Below are 21,495 nucleotides of genomic sequence, written 5' to 3'. Positions count from 1 at the left end.
TTAGAGAAATTTAGGACAGTTTAAAACTGTATAAAATTATTTCTTTTTATCAATGAACATGCTAGGTTTATAAATATTTATTTTATTAAAATAGATCAAAAGATTTTTTCTGTTTATTTTTTTAACATTCTGTTTTTTTGCCTTGGTAACTGTGAGACACAAAATATATATCAATTTACACTTTTCTGATATCAACAGCTCATGAACATTGTCAGGGATTTATTAAAATGGTTTTGTTTGGACACTTTACTGTAGTTTCATGGTTAGGTAAGCAGGTATAATACCTCAGAGAGTTGGATGTCCCTGCCTGCACAGTTCCAAATCAGTCTTGGACAAGCACCTGTTAACCTCCTTCTGATATTCTGGAGGATTACCATACAGTGAGTAGATGAAGCTCCTCACCTGTGGTGATGGCAAGCCATTTAGGAGAAGGAAACTGATATAAAAAAAAAAAAAAAAAGAGTTTGTTAGCCATGTATGGCAACCTTCTAGTGATGATGGAAGTAGTAAGGCTTAAAAAACTGTCATGAGAATGCTCATGTCAGTGCATGATTTGGTTTAATGAGAGATAGCGAAACATAATAGTTTCATTGAACGAGGATCAGTTCAAAATAAAGCCTCCTATTTTTTAAAACTCAAAATGTTGAAGAGCTATAAAGATGGGAGTGGTACCATTAAAATGAGTGACCTTTTGTGCTCCAAAATTATTTTTCTATATAGTCACTACCATTCTCAATGTACATTTGTTAGCAATTTAATGACATATGGCTGCTTTTGACACATGTCTATGATAGGGATTGATTTCTTAGAGTCTTACACCGTCAATATCTGCAACGGAGAGATGAAACTTTCAGATCATGAATGCCTAAGTTCATTCATAACAATGCAATTGTAATACAAAGGGTGTTCCAAAAGTAATGCTTATTTTTTTTTTATTTCATTCTAATTCATTCAGGTGAATAAAAAATAGGAGGCATTACTTTTGGAACACCCTTTGTATTACATTTGAACATGAAATGTTGAATTAGATTTATGAAATGATAAAAATTTGCCGCTAAAAATGAAAGTTACAGTTAAATAATTAACCAATCATAAAACTTCATTTCAGAACTGTTAACTCTAATGCTACTTTAGGTTGATATTAAGGATTGAAAGTATATATTGATCTCGTCTTATTTTTGTAAGATTTGTAAGTATGACTTTTATACTTTATATTCATGTTCTGAACATGTCAGTCTTTTTTTTACTCGATTGACCATTGTTTTCATGTATTTCCTTCCCTATCCTTTTCTTATTAAAGTTACCTTGGCCGAAGAAGTTGAACACTCTGGCCTTGCATGTCAAGTGTCTTTACTATTGACCAACTACTTAACTCGAGCTACAGAATGCAGTGGAAATGAAGCTGCTGGCACAGAAGCTTTACAAGAAGTACTCAGTTTGCTGAATACTTTATCAAGGTTAGTTCACTTTTCTATATAAATAAAATGGTAGATGTATGTATGGGTGTAAATATTTAATTGTTAAACTCTTAAACTACTGGTCACTGAAATTAATAGAAAATAGTAATCATACACCAAGGATGATTTATAACAAGTAAAATCTTTGTATAGATAAATAACGCGTATATAAATGTCGACAAGTTGAAATGCAAAATGTTCATTTCAACTTGTCGATATATTATTTTTGCACTTGCACAAATGCATTCAAAGCTTGAAGTGGTTTAATTTTAAATCTTTCTTATCTATCTGTCGATAGCTCAAATGGTAAGCGTGAAATACGCTTAAATATGATATTTTAATTTGTCCAGATTCCGTATATATTATTTTAAAGTCATGATTTCAAAAGTAAAAAAAAAAAGTATTTGCATGCCATCAGCTAGAATCGAAACCGAAACTGTAGCATTCAAAGCTGGTGACGTTACTACTGTGCTAACGTAACACGCTTATGAACAGACTAAAAATTAAAAATTAGCTAAGATGAATGTACAAAATGTATAACAATTTTTTCAATTTTGACCATTTTTGACTTCTTAAAAACTATGTTAACATGCGAAAGACTCCTAAAAGAATGGTCTGTAAAAAATCCAATCATTTGAGGTCCTTGGCGCCGCTCTATGATTTTTAGTTTCGGAGGAGATAGTTTGAAAATATGGAGACAGACAGACGGACATATAGCCATTTATATATTAGATTTGTTTATATAAAATGTTTAATATATTCTGTCAGGGATGCCTGTTGCTGCATGGATAACAAAATAGCAGACTTAATAAAGGTGTATTTAGCATTATTTGTCTAAAAAGTATTTAAAGAACGAAGTAAGCAGCAGTTGACTTACTGGCCATGTTTCAGTGTTGTTTTGGGAACAACTACTAGGAAGAATAAAAGAAAGGAAATATTTTGATTTACACTCATTTTTTTTTTTTTCTGGTAATTCTCAAGGGAATCGATACAACAGTATTTCTTTTTAACATAACCACCTCAGGATTATACTCTATTCAATAATATAGCCTTTCTAAGTTCACCTTGTCTCGTGTATGATTTCCTTTATATAATAGACAAAAATTGTTATCAAGTTCGTCTGAATATTTTGTATTATTTGAATTACTGTTCTCATCTTGTTGTTTTCACAATGTTTCAGCTTGTGTAGCCTCAGACCTTCTTCAGCAGGTGTATCTTGTCGAAGTTAGGAATGTTTCCGTTGAACTCTAGAATCTACACAGAATTTTAACATTTATTTAATCGTCTGGGGTAGCATGTCCCAGTTTCATCATCCATGACCTGGTAGAAATCTCAAGTAATATAATATAATATGCAATTGTATTCTTAGTATTGCCTGCACTGAAGATTGAACCTTAACCTTCAGAAGAGTGTCAATTAGAACTGAATTTTATCTATTACTTAATCCATGTGGTCCTTGCAGACAATTCTAGTATTATATTAATATTTTTGCTTTTAGGTGTACAATGTTACTACTTATCACTATACATCACTACTTATTACTACAGATTATATATATATATATATATATATATATATATATATAACTTTACATGCGTGACCACATGTATCTCCCAACCTGGACATTCAAAAATCACCATTGATAACACCAAACCAGGTTTTGTTTTTCTTAGTGGAATAATGCCATGAGGGATAAATAAGATGCAAAAAAAAAAAAAAACTTAGCCTATCTTGATGAAGACGTTATTATGTTGAAAAGTACTTTGATTTGTAAACAAATAAATGTTTGTTTTTTTTTATTTAAAAAAAAAAAATCTGCATAGAATTGGCTTACTAAACTTACATTTTGAATTTGCACTTAAACAATGCTTTTATCACGGAGAAAACATTCATATATATAAAACAGTTGTCTACGGAAATATGTTTCATTTAATTATCATAAAAAAAATCAACACCATAAATCGACATAACTTTAAAAGTAGTAAAAATAATACATAAGTAAAATAAATAAATAATATATTTATTTGTTTACGTCCAAAAAATACGGGTGATTGTTCGGATCTAAGAGAAAACTACTTCCTTGATCTTCTAAGAGGAGACAGTCTATACTGAATTTATTATCGCTTAAAAAATCAACATCGTGTGTGTGTGTGTGTATATATATATATATATTAGCGGGGGTACCCGGTGTTGCCCGGTTGTTTGGTGTGTTTAAGGGGGAGGGGGTAAAGTAAAGAATGAGCGGAGTAATAACCCTGGTTAACTATTTTAAAAAGAAAAACAAAAACAAAAAAAAAAACAGCGAACAAACGTATAACTTATTTAAAAAATAAGTCAGAAAAACAAAAAGCAAAAATCAGGGGAAAAAATGAACGTGTTTTGAAAAACAAACAAAAAAAAAACAGCAGAAAGCGGAAAAAAAATGGCATAAATAACCGTTCGATTCGCTTACGTCCAATGGTGCATTTCTCCCCATAGAAAATGAACGTTAAAATTCCATTCTAGCTTTTTAGTCAACTACAAAATGAAATAAAGCGAAAGAAAAAATGCCATAAATAAACCCTTGAATCAGTTAAGCCCATGGTGCATTTGACCCAGTAGAAAACATGGAACGAAAAGGAACGTTAAAATGCCATTCCAGTCTTTTAAAGCAACTACGAAGTAAAGAAAACTCAAACTGGTGTTTCTTCATACTGTCCCTTGTGAACGATTTCGCAATGGTGTAAGTGGTAGCGGGGGGGGGGTTGGAAGAATTTATTAGAGAGAAATATTTTACAACTTCCATTGATTCTAACCGATTTTTGGCATTGAACTCTCACCAGAAAAAATATAGGAATCCACGATTATCGAGGAAGTGTAGAGGTAATAGGCCTATAACACACCTCAGATAATGTACTGCAGTTTGTGCATATTACATTTGCATGAAATGTCTTGATTTTCAATCCTATTATGGTCAAAGTCACAGGGGAAAAAATGAGTTCATTTTATATATATAGGGAGGGATATATAATATTTTTCTGAGTACTTTATATTATTCACTTAATACTGAAAAAAAAGATTTTGAGCAAAATAAGTCTGATTTTGTTAAATTTTGTTCTTAATATTGATAGATAAAAAAATGTCTTTGTTTTGTGTAATATTGTGCTTGGTAGAAAAAGCAGCACTTAATCATGTCCATCTTTTCTTTTCTAGAAGTCGAATGGGTAAAGCTATCTTAAGTCAGCCAGCCTGTGTCTCAAAACTTCTCTCCTTACTTCTTGATCAAAGGTATGATTATTTGCTGAACACATTTGTTTTTTCTCTCTTCAATTTGTTGTTGTTCTTTTATGTTGTACACACCTATTTAAATAGCATTTCAAGATTAATGACTGTTGTGCATGTGATAGCTTTTGTAATGTAACTAGAAGAATACCTTTCCAAAGATGAATGTAATTTAATCCCCGAACAGAACAGTCTTTCACCACTTTTATGTCTCTTTACAAAGATTAACATCAAGGTATAATGATACTAGACCTTGTGTATAGATTCCTTATTTTAATTTTGTTCAAAATTTATTACATGATTTTGATCCTAGAAAATGTCTAAAATTTAAAGGGTCTTAAGAAAAAGTTGACTGTGCTAGTGCAGAGAGTGATCCGCGCTATTTTTTTAATTGTATTTCCAAGTTTAATTAAAGTTTTATGTTTTTTTATTCATTTGTAAGGTTAAAGTATAGAATAGGTTCAAAACATCCTCCCCTCCCCATGTTAAGAATGGCTTTTTAAATAATAACGTTATTATTTACGTCCAGATCACTCTCTGCACTAGTATCAAGTTGACAGTAAGAAACGTTTGCTTAATTGGTATCTAATGACTAGGGCTAGGACAACAACATATTCTTTTCATTGTTTTAACTCTTTAGTGTGTATTTGTTGATATCCTATATGCTTTTATATAGTGATGTGGTTCTTGGTTGATTAACTGTGTCTAACATATACTCGAGATTCAAAGCAATGTAAAGAATATTCTGTTGTCATGGCCCTACTAATGATTATGGATCAGACTGAATGTGCATCTGAGATGTTTGAATCTTCAAATAGGAGATTGTGCTCTTATAATATCTCTAAAAAATCCCTTTAAACTACAAAGAAACTGAAATTTTAAGAATATTTCTTCACTTGCAATCCCATGGAATTAGAAATATATTTAATCAACAAATGTTTTGCGAAAGCTGATATTTTTCTGGATAGTTAAAAAAAAATATTTTGGGAGGACAGAAAAACCAATAACACAGCAAATATGAGTTTATTAACATTTCTATGTATTTTAAATATAGAACTGACTCAGATGAAAAAAATTAATAAGTACTAATAAATACCTGGAAAGTAATATTGTGCTACATAGTTCAATACAAATAATAAAATCACATTGTAAGAGATAATCTTTAATTTACACATTCAGTCCAGCACCTTTTTTTGTTTTGATTTTTTTTTTTTTTTTTTTTTTGTTACATTAAGAAATATCCGAATCTCATTTTTCTTTCTGTGAGATGGAGTATGTTTAAATGTAGATACAGTTTCTTTTTTTTTTTAATTTGAAAAACTTCTAAATATTTTCCCTTTATGTACTTTATACAAGATTTTGATAAACTCACTGAGATTTTCATCTATACTCATCACTTGTATCCAAGGAGAAAAAATACAATAAAACATTATTTTATAAGAGCATTTTAAATATAATAATCAACTGTGACCTTCCTGAGAGTCGACATAGAAATGTGGAAAAGTTTACTAAGGAAAAAAGGGAAGTGAACCCTAATTGTTTACTTAATTTACCATAATTAACCAATAAAAAAAATAAATTGGAGTATTTGGGAATGGGGTTTATAAACAATTGGGGTTTATGAACAAATTCTAAAAAATAAATACATCTGTGTTTGCTTCAATTTTTTTGTCAAGAAAAAAATTAAAAGAATCATTTTTGGAATTGGAAATTAGGCTAAAATTTTTCCAATTCCACAAAATGTTATGATTTTTCTGATTCTGATTAATCATCTCAACACTAATATATATAGGGATATGGTGGCTCTAGGATGCGGTTTTTCAGGTTATGATGTGGAATACAATGTTTTTCTGGCCTCTGGTTACGGTATTTGTCCCGCCTTACGATGTTATTTATGAAGTTATTTGAATATATATGTGTAAGAAAGTAAGCGTTTATGCATATTATCAAATTTTTAATCAAACAAATGGTTGAAACCATTGCCAAAAGGGAAAATATGATGGAAAAAAATTAAATCTGCTTCATTCGAAACCTTAACCCTGATCTAATAATTATTTTTTAAAAAACAAACATTTTCACCTGGTCAAAATGATAAGACCACTTTAATAAAATCGGCTAGTTTTGAAAAAATGAATACGAAAAGCTTTCTATGTTACTAAAAGCAACTTGTTAGTGGATAAAAAACATCTTACTAAGTTATAAATGGCAAAAGGGAAACCATTATCAGAGTTTGAGAGAGGAAGGATCTTTGAGCTTAATAGGGGTGGACTCTCCCATAGATCCATTGCAAACGAAGTGAATCGTAGCAAAACGGTCATCACAAATTTTTTAAGAAATCCAGATCAATATGGGCACAAAAAGAGTCCAGGTCGATCAAAAAAAAAAATAACCCCATCACTGGATTGCTGTATCAGAAGTTTAAAAAAAAACTCCAGTATGAGCTCAAGTCAATTGAAAAGCCAAACAGCAGCAGAATGTAGTCCTAAAACCATCAGAAGGCATCTGAAAATGAAGGGTTTCAATCATTTAAAGCGACTGCAGAAACCACGTCTTCTTGAACAGCACAAAACTAACCGACTTAAATATGCCACCAAATACCAGACTTGGGATGAAGAGAAGTGGGAAAATGTAATTTTCTCCGATGAGAAAAAGTTTAATCTAGATGGTCCAGATGGATTTCAACACTATTGGCATGATAAAAATTTGCCCAAAGAGACTTTTTCAGCTAGGCATAGTGGAGGAGGATCTTTAATGATCTGCGGTGCTTTCTCGTCAGTTGGGACCCTAAAGTTGCAAGTAGTGAAAGGCCGGCAAACATCATTGAAGTACATTTCAATGCTTGAAAATGCTTCTATCAGGACTGAAGGTCCACGTCTGTGTGGAAGAAATTGGATTTTCCAGCAAGACGACGCTGCGATACACACTTCTCGACAAGCACAAGAATACTTTTCTTCAAATAATATAGAATTGTTAGATCATCCAGCATGTTCTCTGGACCTCAATCCCATTGAAAATCTTTTGGGATGGATGGCAAAAGAAGTGTTCAAGGATGGAACCCAGTATGATTCGATAAAGGAACTTTCTGATTCAGTTTTCAGTACATGGGATAAAATTCCTTCGCAACTGATAAAAAACTTAGTCGCAAGCATGCCGAAGAGAATTTTTGAAGTAATTTGTAATAATGGAGGCTATACTAAATACTGAGACCCTTTTTAGTAATTTATAATTGCCTTTTGTTAGATAAATTATCAGTAGTCTTATCATTTTGACCAAGTGAAAATGTTTGTTTTTTCAAAAATAATTATTAGATCAGTATTAAGGTTTCGAATGAAGCAGATTTCATTTTTTTTCCATCATATTTTCCCTTTTGGTAATAGTTTCAACCATTTGTTTGATTAAAAATTTGATAATATGCATAAACACTTACTTTTTTAAGTGGTCTTATGATTTTGACCAGGACTGTATATATATATATATATATATATATATATATATATATGCGTGTATGTATGTATATATATATAAGAAGAATATGCCTGAGCAGAGCTGGGCTGATGAGCCACCAGACTACTCATCGGCGCAGTGGGCCACAAAGCAGTCTTGAGTTGCCAGAGTTAACCTGTGTCGAGTGCGGGCGGATGTACAAAACGGCAGGCGGTTTGAAATGGCATTTGATCCTACATAAAAAAGAACATCAAGAACGTACTGCTAGTGGTTCACATGGCTGTACAATGTGTGCCAAGGAATGCCAGAGTTTGGCAGGGCTTAAAAGCCACATGCGTGCGGCTCATCACTGAATGTTTTCGTGTTTCTATACATCTTTCTTTCTTTTTTTTTTGTGTTATATCGAGTGATGGCAATGTTCGAAAGCAAATTTGCTGCCATCATATATATATAAACGTATCCATTTTAAATGTGGAAATTGATGAATCGCACGAGTAAAAAATTCATTTTTATAGTATGAAAAGGTTAGTAATTGCAATTAAGAATAGGAAATTGGATCAAATGTTTGTAACATGTCTTCTTCCTAAGATTAAGGGTGGTGTTGTTTGATCAACACTGCTGGGGAGCCATGATGTAATATACTGTTTTGTTTTTAAATCCCCGAAACAGTGTTTCATGGTAAACAACTGATGATCCCTTGAAAAATAAATTATTGGTATTATAGTAAATTCGAGAGCGAGTTGATGCAGTGATTGCAGGTGATTAAATGACTTACTGACTAGATGGTTTTCTAACGAATGATAAAAAATATTTTTTTGTATAGTTTTAAAGGTTAAAAACTTCAAAGACTATATATATATATATATATATATATATATATATATATATATATGCTGTGTTGTCTGTAAAGGATAGAGTAATTTTTGTAGGAAAAATATGTAATCTCATTCCTTTCAGCCATCGGCAGAATTGTGGTACTGGAAATAGTTGATCAATAAATTATGTATTTTAAGTTTAAGGCCTTTTTTATTGCATTAATTTTTAAGTATGTGTTTTTTTCTTTAAGGTTTTTAAAATATTTCATTTTTCTTTTGTTATGTTTAGGCCTTCACCAAAACTTGTCTTGATTATTTTACAACTGTGTCGAGTGGCACTGCCCCTGATGAGCACAACGGACTGTGAAAAAGTCACCTTACCATCTTGGGGACAACATTTATATTCCGATTATAGTCACAATGCTCAGCCAGCAAGAATTGTGAGCCTTTTGCTGGCAAAACTAGGGGATTTTCTTGTGCCGGGTAAGAAAGAATTAATTCTTTTCAATTTTTATGATTTCGTTGTATATTTTTTATTTTTTTTAAATTTTTGTTTAACAAGGAAGTCTCCACTTATCAAAACCTGAAGGCCACTCGAGGATAAGAGTAATGAATGTAGGGTGGTAATATAGTAATCATTAATGGTGTAAGTTGAGTAGAATTTGTTTATTTAAGGGGACGGTTCAACAAGAACTCATTTACATTGGACTTGAAAGCTATGATATTGTAGTTGGCTGAGAAGCCGGCCATCAGAAATGTTCGACAAGCGGGCAGTTCTAGGAAAGAAGCTTTGTTCATGGAATCTGCATTTTGATTTAGGTTAAGATAAAGATCTTTTTTTTTTTTCTTTTTTTTTTTGTACAAAGCAGTTACCACTTATCAAGGCTTGGAGGCCACTTAAGGATAAGGGTAAAAGAGTGTACAGTAGTCAATGGGACAATATCATCATAATCGTTAGTAGTGAAAATTTGGTAAATTGGATTACTTAAGAGGACAGTTCATCAAGAACTTGTTCATATTATAGTCTGCTGAAAAGCAGGGAAATGAAAGAGTTGCATAGGTGTGCAGTTCTAAGAAAGAAGCTTTGTTCATTGAATACGAAAATGCTACTAATTTTTTTTTTTTTTTTTTTTTTAGCAAACCCTAACCACCATTCCGTTTTTTTTTTTTTTTTTTTTTATTTTGTCAATGTCTGAGAAATATAAGTAGAATAAAACATGTCTTATAAGCAACCTATGGATTATATGCTTCATAGCCATGTTTGTCAAATCCATGCAGCACTGCAGACATGGCAGCAGATAATTTGCTGCTTGTTAAGATAGTTGACAAATCGATTTTTTTTAAATGTCATTTTAAGTAAACGCAATATTACATATTTAATCGTCATGTCAAAAACAGTAATATATCCAAAAATTATGAAAATTCATTGAGTAGAATTGCTATTATGTTTTTTCGTAATAAAAAAAAAAGAAAAAAAAGTCTATCGCTATAAGGCTAAAATGTTGGTCGCCATGAACAAGCAATCTAAAATATTTGTTCAAATTATGTTCCCTGTGTATGAATTTTTCACCGTCTACTTTATAACATCTAAGAAAAATACGATTTTACCCAATTTTCCATAAAAATTACTTTTAACTATAAATAACTTTTCACTCAAATTTTCATAATTTTTGGATATATTACTATTTTCAACATGACAATTGTTGGTACTTGTACAGTTTAATCAAGACATTAAGAAATGAAAATATTGAAAACAGGTTATATTGTACATATCAGTTATGGAACAAAGTTCTCCAAAAAAAAAATTCACTTAATTTCATCAAGTAGTTTTTATTTATACATAAAAGACCAACAAACACACGATAACAAAATAGCGCACATTTTATAAAAGTTGATCAAAATAAATCTAGACACGACATCTTTTCACAAATCGTAGATATTATTATCTAGGGGGTATATAAACAGTTCTAAGACATAGTAACCCACGGAGAATCCCCGCGAAAAAAGCCTTTGCTGGACATACAAAAACATGTGTGCTGCTTTTGCCTTTTATATATATATATATAGACTAGCAGGGGTGTCCCGCGTTGCCCGGATGTTTGGAGGTGTGTGTGTGTTGAGGGGGGGGGGTAGATCAAAACAAAATGAAATTGAATTAAAAAAAAAACTTTGCTTAGGTGTTTGGGGGTGTAAAAGAAAAAAAAAAGTTTTGGTAGGGAGGTAGGCTCAAACCCGAAGCCTTGAAGTTAAGGGGGAAAATAGTCTGACACATTACCCCGATGCTAAAGAGACAGAGAACTGACAAAATTAAACGTTTAAAAAAACAGCAGGTGGTTAAACTAATGTCAACGTTTTCTAGGTCAAACATCACGCCATAGTTGTAGTAGTAGTAGAAAAGGAAAATGAAGGAACGATTTTTTTGCTACCCCTCCCTGTAGAAAAGCGACCCGTTGAGAGTGAAAGGATTAATCTTTTTAGCCAATTTTTCGATATTTGTCGTCCGAAGGTTCGAGCTTCAAAATGATACAGATCTGGCAAAAATCCATCGCCTGTGTAGAAAGTTTTTGCGAGACATACAAACACACAAACTAGCCCACTAAAACACATTTTGGCTTATATATATATAGATAGATGAATATGAATTCTGGACAAGAACCAAACATATATTGGAAATATTATTTTTGAAGACACAAAAATTTATTTTCAGACCAAAATTGGCTGATAATTACATGTTGATTGGCCTACACAATTATCAAAGTCAGAAAATCAGAAATTTGATAATCAAATTCTTAAATTATGTTAACGAATCTCATAGATGTTTATGATTTGAAATAGTGATCCTTTGTTGCCTGTTAATTTGTATTTTTTTTTTTTTTTTTTTCAGGTGAACAAATGACATTATCAAGCCAACGTTCATCATGTGAAAGTTTGTCCACTTCCAGTTCTCCTGTGAATTCAACCGATAAAGACAAATCAGAGAATAGTGATATTCAAGATGGACGCCTTTCTGTGTTTATTCATAAACGTGCAGATCAGTCTTCTCATGAAGTCATCCAACCTCTTCTCAGGTTTGTTTGTTCATATTTTTGTGCCACGTTGCAAAAGAAAAAATATTATCTTTGTTTTTTTTGTTTTGTTTTTTTTTGTCCGGAATTCTCCCGATACTAAAAAACAAAAATTTAAAGTCTGTATGGTGCACATACCCATGATGAAACAAAAATGTCATATTCCAAAAATCATGTAAATTAATCAAAAAGTTTTATTTTTTAACTAATATATAAAATTTTACGAGTAGGCAAAAATGCACTCTCTGATGTCATCATCTTAAAGAAACAAGGGCACATAACTCCACAATAATTCAAACTTGTGAGATCAGCTCTTAAAATCAATTAGAAATGATTTTCTTTATAAAAAGATAAAACTATTTAATTGTTTTACATGATTTTTTAAATATCTTTTTGTTCCATCATGGGTATTTTCTGTAATTTTGTCTTTTTACTCTAGGAGAACTTGACAACCACCTTCTCTTTAATTTTTACAGAAAATAGAATACCCTTGTTGGGTCAGTTAGCTGCTTTGGATATAATTTGTTATAATATTTAAGAATGTTACTGTTGCGTGATTTTGTACTCTTTTTAATCTAATCAATCCAACTCAGTAATGGCTTATAGGCTTTCATTATTGTCTCCCAACTTTGTCCCCTTAAAGTATGAAATCCAAGATGGCAACTACAATGATTTGTTGTCTTTTTTAATTCAGTTGTTTTATTGTATTGAAGCTGATAGACAAAATGAATTATCTACTGTCTTTAGTCAAGATGACTATTTTTGTTGTGCAAAGTGTTGTTGCCTTCTGAAAAATAATGCTCTTTCTGCTCTTTACAATCCAACTGGTGATGTATGCCCCAAAACCAGTATTTATATGGAAAAAAGCTCAACCCTTGTTTTCAATTAGCTCAGCTACAATCTTTAATTTACATGGACAATCTCAAATACCTTTTAAAAAAAAAAGCAATTATTTAGCCCTTTTGAAACTATGGATAAAATACGAACTTGTTTTCAACTGATCAAATACACTTGTTAATGTGTTTCAGCATTATTAAATGACCAAATCAAAAAGGGTTGACTGGTGAAATCAAAATATGACTGCTTTTTGTTTTTGATCTTGTTTTGTTTTTTTTCTCACACAATAATTTTTCATTGAGTACGTTTACTTGTCTTTATTTCCATTTTATCTTTTTAAATAAAACCTTTTTGTATTTTTTCTTAACAGTTCTGATAGTCGCCCGTTTCGTATTGGAGTGGGCACCAGCATGGAAAAAGTTGTACGCATGGACCGAGAAATGACAAAAGTAAAAAAATCTTTGTTTTCATTGTCTTTTATGCATTTATATTGTTTGTAAAATGATTTTTTTATTTTGAAACACCAAAGTATAAGTAGTAGTTTCTTGGAGGAAAAAAATTCTAGCTTTTTCTTTCATCAGAAAATTTCTTTTTCTTTCTTTTTTCTTTTTTTTCTTTCTTTTTCCTTTCCTTTTTTCTTTCCTTTTCCTTTCCTTTTCCTTTTTTCTTTCCTTTTCCTTTCTTCTTTCCTTTTCCTTTCTTCTTTCCTTTTCCTTTCTTCTTTCCTTTTCCTTTTTTCTTTCCTTTTTCCTTTCCTTTTTCCTTTTTTCTTTCCTTTCTTTTTTTCTTTCCTTTTGTCTTTTTTCTTTCCATTTTTCTTTCTCTTTCCGTTTTTCTTTTTCCATTTTCTTTTAATTTCCCTTTCTTTCTTTTCTCCTTTTCTTATACAAAACCTATTTGTTCAACTTTGAGTAATCTTTTTTTATTTACCCTAAATAAGATATATTGCCCCGAAAGTATAAGTGGCTACTGTGGTAGGGGTCAGATTTATAGGGAAAGCAACCTAAGTGGGAAATTGAGCAGAAAAATGTTTGTTCGTATTATATTTAAAGTTATACATATTATGATTTTTTCCCCCTTTTCTATTTACCTTTCTCTTTTCCTTTCTCTTTTTTCTTTTTTTTTGCTTTTTGTTGTCACCTTCTCTCTTTATGCTGCAGAATAGGTTACTGTGGTGCATGCACCTGTGTAACTGTCACAGAATTATAAGGAACTATTGGGATAGGATTTATAAGGAGAGAAAAGTAAGTGGAGAGTTGGACAAAAAATGTTTGTTTACATTTAAGTTTCTGATACGGTTGGGGAAACAGGGAGCAAGAAGGAAATTACAAAAGCAAGTGGTTCAAGGAAAGAAGCAATTAGTTTTGTTGGGGGGGGGTATCACTTTCATCAAGTTTAATATTTCTACAATGTTTCATCCGATTTTTCTCTGGCCTTCTTCAAATCTAGTGTTCATAGTATGACAGGAATGTTACATTTTAATTTTAAAATAATTGCAAAAGTTATGTGAAAAAAATATCAACGTATATAAATAAATCATAACAATCATATCTAACTATGTGAAAAACATTGCATAAAGGAACAACATGCCTAAATCTGTTTCATATTCTATCATTATGGAGTTGTAAACGTTATAGTTATCTGCTTCTGGTATATTATTTTTTTAATATTGCTTTAGACAAAAGTTTTGAACATTTTTTTTATCATGAGTACATTCAATGTATCTTTTCTTTCTTTTCTTTTTCTTTTTTTATCTGTTGCATTTCTGAAAATGATGGCCGTGTCACATGGGTCTTAAAGACAGGTTTAGATCTGGTGATCTCTTAGGAAAGATTAAATCTGGGCAGTATAGGGAGATGTGTGTACAACAGAAGACTTTGTTGGTATGGGCGCATGTAAAAAATCGATTGAGAGTTCTTTGGTAAGTAAATGAAGAACAGTTAAGGTAGCAGAGTCAGTTGGCAAGGGAAGGCCAAGAAAAACATGGGAGGAAGCAATAAAGATAGACTTGAAAGAAAATACATCAGAGACAGGTTAGTTTTGAAGCCATCCAAGACATGCCATCATGTAAAGCTGACATTAAACTGACTATGATGATGAGTATTTCTTATGAGTGTGTACGTATATGCCAAAGGATAGGCTGTTTGATATCGGCTTTTGGCTGAAACAATGCAGAATCTTTTTAGAAGTTTGGATAAATCTTTCATCTGCTTGTTTTTTCTTATTTTAGCATTGTCGAGCTGAAATAATTACGGAAGATGCGGTAAATGCTTTGAAAAAAGCTGCTAAATGGGCTCAGATGGGTCTGACCGTTTCCACTGGTCCACCTATCGACATCATCTGCGAGAGCACAGTGACGGGGGATAAAAAGAAAACAGCGGCTGAATTAGTTTGCAAAGAGAAAAATGCAGAATTGGCTCGGTAAGTAGCAGATTTATTCGGCATTTCGTCACCCTCTTTTGCTTTTCTTTCCAATTCACTTATATGTCGGCCAACTAATCCTTTGGCCTTCTTCGGGTGATTAATCGTGATGGAATAGGAATGCTGAGTCTGGCCAAAACCATGGTGAGAAACAACAACTATGTAAGGCAGTAAGTACTGGATACAGTTACAAGACTCCTCATTCCTATTCCGATGCAGTTAATCACCTGAAGAAGGCCAGAGGATGAGTTGGCCGAAATGTGAAACAACAACTATGAGGATAACAGTCCACAAAAAAAATGAACAAACAAATTATGAAACCTCATCTCAAAGGATTCCAAAATAAATAAATAATACCATTCGGTATTGACTCTCAAATAAGAACACAAAATTGAATTCATAAAACCATAAAAGAAGGAAATTTCAAAGGCAAAGGCAAAATCTTGATCACTCTTCAGGGCCTGTAACACAGTGGATAGAGGCGTTGAATCTTTACGATTCTAGGTGAGCACTGTCTGAAGATGGAAGTTTCGATCTTACCCAAGCAGGCCAGAGGATTAGTTGGCCAACAGCAACTAATAATTATTGGATACGGTTAAGAGACCCAGTATTCCTATCCTGTCGTAGTTAAACACCCGAAGAAGGCCAGAGGATGAGTTGACCAAAACATAGCGAAACATCATCAACTATGAAGATGAGGATAACAGTTCACAAAAAATGAATACATCTCACTTATTTATATACCATTCCATTTCTCTCACCACTTCAGAGTAAGTATACATAGTGACAAGCAGGCAAAATATGAATTGTTCGATCTAGCTGAAATTTTGCATATGCAATAAGTTATATCTATGTTTATGTGGCAAATTACAGCACTGAACTAATTATGGCTTCTGATTTACACGTGTTTGAACTGAGCTAGGTACGAAATGGAGCCTGTTGAATGTCATGTAGTGATCCAGTTCTTGTATTTGAAAGGACACATATCACAGGAAATTTTTGATGAAAGAAACATATGGTAACGATGCCCCAATCATATCACCTTTTAAAATGCTGGCATTGTGAATTCAAACATGGCCTGGAATCTTTGCAAACAGCTCCTAGACCTGGTCACACTCGTTCTGCCATTGATGAGGCGGTCAAGTTGAGGCTGCCATTTTGGAAGATTGATGCATGACTATCAAATAACTCAACAGGTCAAGATTTGTACAAGGTCTGTAGAAACTATCATTTATAACCATATGCATAAGGTCAGATGGGTTTCTAGGTTGCTGGCACCTTTCCAGAAATTTGAATGCATTGAGTGTTCAAGGATGAATTTGGAGATGTGCAAAGAAAATGAGTTAATGTTTTTCAAAAGACTAATTACATAGGATAAAACTGGGGTCTATCATTAGGATCCAGAGTTCAAAACTCAGTTAATGCAATAGAAACACTTGAACTTACCACCTCCAAAGAAGACAAGGGTGCAGCCCTTCATCAGCAAGGTCATGCTAACAGTCTTCTGGGATCTTCTGGCAAAAGGTACCACAATTACAGGAGCCTATTATTCTTCACTTTTGAGAAAATTAAGAGAAGCTTTCGAAATTAAGAGGTGGTGCAAGATCAGTAAAGTTATCCTCCTCCTGCAAGACCTGCATGTCACCAGATCAGAAGCATGGGCTTGTGACAATAAAATTTTACCTCATCCCCCCTCCCCCTACTCATGTGACTTTGCACTCTTTGAATTTTAGCTCTTTCTAGCCATGAAGCTGATTTTTACAGGAAAGCATTTACCAAATGATGCAGTCTTGGGTTTTGAAGTTACATGACAGTTAGAGGACCAACCTGGTGTGTTCTACAAAAACGATATCTAAAGCTGCATTAAATGATGTGAGAAATTTGTAATTCTGGGTGGTTTCTATGTAGAGAAAGACTAATAATTGTGGCAAGTTACATTGCTCCACAACTATGAGAAGTGAGTCAGGGACATTACTTATTGAACACCCCTGGTAATATCACATCATCAGATAGTTATATGAATTATTATTATAAGTTTTGTTAGACCAGAGTCAAACATTTTAAAATTTCAGATGTCAATCAAGTTACAGCATCCTCAGACCTGGTGTTAAATGTGAAAATTTTTTTGAAACCAATTGGTAGAATTCTAAGCAAATCAATGTAAACTAACATTTGTTTAATCTTTCTTCTTTTTATTGTGGCGCACACCAACTAATCCTGAGTTTTTTTATCCAATTTGAAACACGTGAAGTAATGCACAATTTAATTTTTTGGTTCATTTTTATTTGTTTTGATCAGAATGGATCCCGTACGTCCCTTCATCAGTGGACATGTTGCAAACAGTATGGCTGCCGAAGTGATAGATTTGCTTCACAGTTTATTAACAGCACCAGAATCAAATACGGCACAAACATGGGCGGATGCAGTACAAAGGGTAAGTTCAGACATTTTAGTTCATTTAATCTTTACAAAATGTAAGAAATAGTATTTATTAAGTATGAATTAAAAGCAGTTTAGGTTAAGAAAACTATGGCAAAAGTAATGTAATATTACAAAACACTATCAATAATCCCCCCCCACTCTTTATCTATGCCTAAACCTAAATGTAGGTGGTCCTGGATATGACCTTAAACTATATCCGAGATGGTGAGGCCCCAGTTTGTGGGCTTTGGGGAGTGTGGAGCTACCCTTTAATTGCCATTACTCCCAGGTCCACTCTGACCCAGAGTGGTAGTACCTGTTAGGGTCCCAACTATGGGTTAAATAGAAACTGACTTGAAAAAAAGATATATTCTATTAAAAAAATTTTCTTCAAAATAACTGGATTCGGCATTAAATAACCTGAAAAGGGTTGATATGTCATAAAGCAAAAACAACCAACCAACATAAATGTAGATTCCATGAATAAAGCTTCTTTCTTAGAAGTGCACACCTGTAGAACTATCTTCCGATTGCCTGCTTTCCAGCTGACTACAATCTGATTGTCTTCAAGTTCAACGTAAACAAGTTCTTGATGAGCCGTTCCACTTAAGTTCACAAATTTACCAAATTTCCATTACTAACGATTACTATATTGTCCAATTGACTACTGTACACTCTTAACCCTTATCCCCGAGTGGTCTCTGGGCCTTGATAACTGGTGATGCCTATGTAAAAAAAATTAAAAAAATTTTTTAAATGTGACAGAGCCTCTGTCTATCCTGTCGGGTGATGGAATTAAGAAAGGAAAGAGAAAAGAAAAACTTTTGTCTATAGACGGTTTATTAATATACATATGGCATTACTTTGCATATGAGGACAATGAGTGCTGTGAAAACGAATGAAGAGGAAAACACAGGACAGTTTTCTTTTTTTCTTTTTTTTTTGAACAGCTGAGAGAGAAAGAGAGACAGTGGGAATGGTTGAATGATCAGTGAAGATTACAATTGAAGTTGGGAGTTGGCAAGAAGGGTTTGGACGAATATTATTTTTAAATCTTGGTATTATTTTGTGAATCAAACAGTTTTTTAAATAAGCATTTGTTGCTGATAAGCTTTTGTAAAGCATTTTGATAACAAAATTGTAGGTTTTAGTTTTTTTTTTTTTTTTTTTTACTTAATACATCAATATTATGGTTTTTGTCCAGAATTCCCGTTATATTAAAAAAAAATAAAAAATAAAAAAAAATCTGTATAATGTATGTACTTGTTACAGAAAGAAAATGTCATATTCCAAATATCACATTAATTGATCCAGTAGTTTTATTTTTAATTAAGAAAATAAAATTTTATGAATAACCAAATAACAACTGTCTTGTCTGCCATTTTGGAAACAATCTAGAAAGACAATAACAAAGGGGAGATAACTGATATCTAATTTTTTTTATAAAGCTAAAACGGTTTTTCTTGGTCATTGTAGTGAAATGGAAATATTGAATCTGAAGTGAAACCATTGTCATGTCACAGTAATGAAAATATCCAAAAATTAATTTAAAAAAAAAAGCAATAAGGTAGAAAATTAATTATTAATGAAAACAGTTTTTGAAGACAATTAGCGAAAATTGAGTTTTGCTAAATTGACCAGATTTTCAGTTTTCAGAAAATATTTACCTCCCTTTTTGTTACAATTAAAACTATGTTTTTTTTTTTCTTTTTTGGCACAACTCAATTTTCACGAATTGTGTTCGAAAATTATTTTCATTAATAATTAATTTTTTACCTTATCGTTTTTCATAATTTGGGGATATTTTCATTACTGCAACGTGACAATTTAGTAGATATTATTGGTTTTACTTGAAATTCAATTTTCAAATTTTGTTATAATAACGAAGAAGAACCAATAGAACCACTTGATCAATTTGAATGATTTTTGGAATGTGATCTTCTCGTTCCATAATGAGTACATCTACTGTAAAGATTTTTCTGTATTTTTGTTTTTTTTATATAAACGGAATTCTGGACGAGCACCAATATTATAGCCATCTTATTTGCTAGACCACTGCAGCATGAAATGTTCAATATTTTGATGTTTGGGTGATTTGTGGATCTGATTTCTGTTGTATTATTCTTTTGTAATCTTAGAGGCAAACTAGATGGTGAGAACTCGTACTACTATGTTGAAGTACAGTTTTTAAGACTACAAAAACATTGCAAGGACATGTGGCATAGTGGATAAAGTACTTGGTAAAACTTAGTTGTAATAATAATAATCTATACATTTTCTTGTAAAAAGCATAAAAAAAATTGTGAAAATAAATTATGAATAACTTTAAATTTAATCTTTCAAGTATAGAAATGAAAATCCGTTAATTATTTTTATGTTTAATTTGATTTGAATTTGTTTAGGTTCTCACCAATGCTCTAACCAGTCTGCCAACTCTCCTTGGATCGGTGGATTGTTTAGGAAGTCCACAAAGTCATCCATACAAGATGATGTCCATGGCAAAACAAGCTAACGCTGCCCTCTGTGCCCTTGGTGGATTTAAAGAATCCATAAAGCCAGGATGTTCAGTCAAGGTATTGTTATGTTTTTTTGTTTTTGTTTTTTGTGTTTTTTTTTTGTGTTCGTGTGCATGTATAAATGAATGTTGTTCTGCCTGGGAATTAATAATAAACAATTTATTTTTTAATATAGTAACACATGTGAATGTGTAATGTTACACAGTTGTTAACATTTAACACATGTGAATGTGTAATATTACACGGTTAACATTTAACACATGCGAATGTGTAACGTTACAGTTAACATGTAGACTCTGTTGCAAGAACACAGAAGAAAGGAAAAAAACTCTACTCACTTTCTTTTTTAACAAAAGCCTTTATATTTGGTATTTCCAACAACATTTTTTTCTAAATATTTAAACAGTTCATTTCTTCTTCTCCGGCCACATATGACTTCTCGCCTCGGCTGTGAAATCACCCACATTTCGAACACATGCTTTTCTGAACACTGGCCACACCTCAAACACATGCTTCTCTCATCATGTCTCGAACACCTGTGTTCTCTTTGCTGTGATGTCGCTTTGCACGGCCGGCTTGGTCATTTGCATATCTTCATGCTGCTGCTGCCAACGTCAGCAACTCTGTTACAAATGAATGAAATCCTGTCTACTTCAGATCCAAATTCTAGATGCTATATCACTATTTTCTTTAATTATTTTTAAACATTTTATGTTGACACAGACCCTGCAATATTGTTGTAAAACAACCAACCAACAACCAAATGGTTTCTTGTAAAATATTATTCAAGAAAGTTGTTTGGTCTTAGTATAAGATTTTGCTTGGTAATTGCACCCCACACCACATCATATAATATACATTATTTATTGATAAGGAAAATTTAGCTTGATTTTTTTTTTTTTTTTTTTTTTTTTTTTTCAGGTGATTGGAAACCAGGTGCATAACACAACGGGTATTGTCCTGAGTGTTTCCGAACACACGGGTATGGCAACAATTCAACTTGAACCAGATCCAGCAAACTTCTACGCCCCACGTTTTGCTGATGTTATACATGTACCACTTGCCCGCCTTGTACCCCCCAGAAATCAGGTGAGTCAAAGAAGAATTGAAAGAGAACCAAATGTCATAAATATAAAACATGATTATGAAGCAGTTTGTATTCTGATTTTCAAGGGACAATGAATGAGACTTAGAGAAAACCAAAGGTCTCAAACTTTGATTGATGAACATACTAACAGTTACATGTTTTTAACAAAGG

The 21,495-nt window shown here is 32.4% G+C and overlaps 1 protein-coding gene across 1 annotated transcript in view; it reads left to right on the top strand.

The window, feature by feature from the left end:
* Window positions 1-21,495, top strand: part of LOC145277736 (putative E3 ubiquitin-protein ligase HECTD4) — a 286,999-nt gene that overhangs the window by 157,044 nt on the left and 108,460 nt on the right. Inside the window, exons 33-41 of the mRNA XM_080129447.1 lie at window positions 1,301-1,457; window positions 4,650-4,724; window positions 9,267-9,460; window positions 11,862-12,045; window positions 13,250-13,328; window positions 15,110-15,300; window positions 17,599-17,734; window positions 20,124-20,294; window positions 21,159-21,326. Of these exons, the coding sequence (XP_079985573.1) occupies window positions 1,301-1,457; window positions 4,650-4,724; window positions 9,267-9,460; window positions 11,862-12,045; window positions 13,250-13,328; window positions 15,110-15,300; window positions 17,599-17,734; window positions 20,124-20,294; window positions 21,159-21,326 (1,355 nt within the window). The remainder of the gene's footprint in view (window positions 1-1,300; window positions 1,458-4,649; window positions 4,725-9,266; window positions 9,461-11,861; window positions 12,046-13,249; window positions 13,329-15,109; window positions 15,301-17,598; window positions 17,735-20,123; window positions 20,295-21,158; window positions 21,327-21,495) is intronic.

This window comes from Euprymna scolopes, chromosome 1 (assembly GCF_053919585.1).
Source record: "Euprymna scolopes isolate OS-2025 chromosome 1, ASM5391958v1, whole genome shotgun sequence".
NCBI lineage: Eukaryota > Metazoa > Mollusca > Cephalopoda > Sepiida > Sepiolidae > Euprymna > Euprymna scolopes.
The sequence above is the reverse complement of the archived record's forward strand: the minus strand, read 5'-3'. Positions and strand labels throughout refer to the sequence as shown.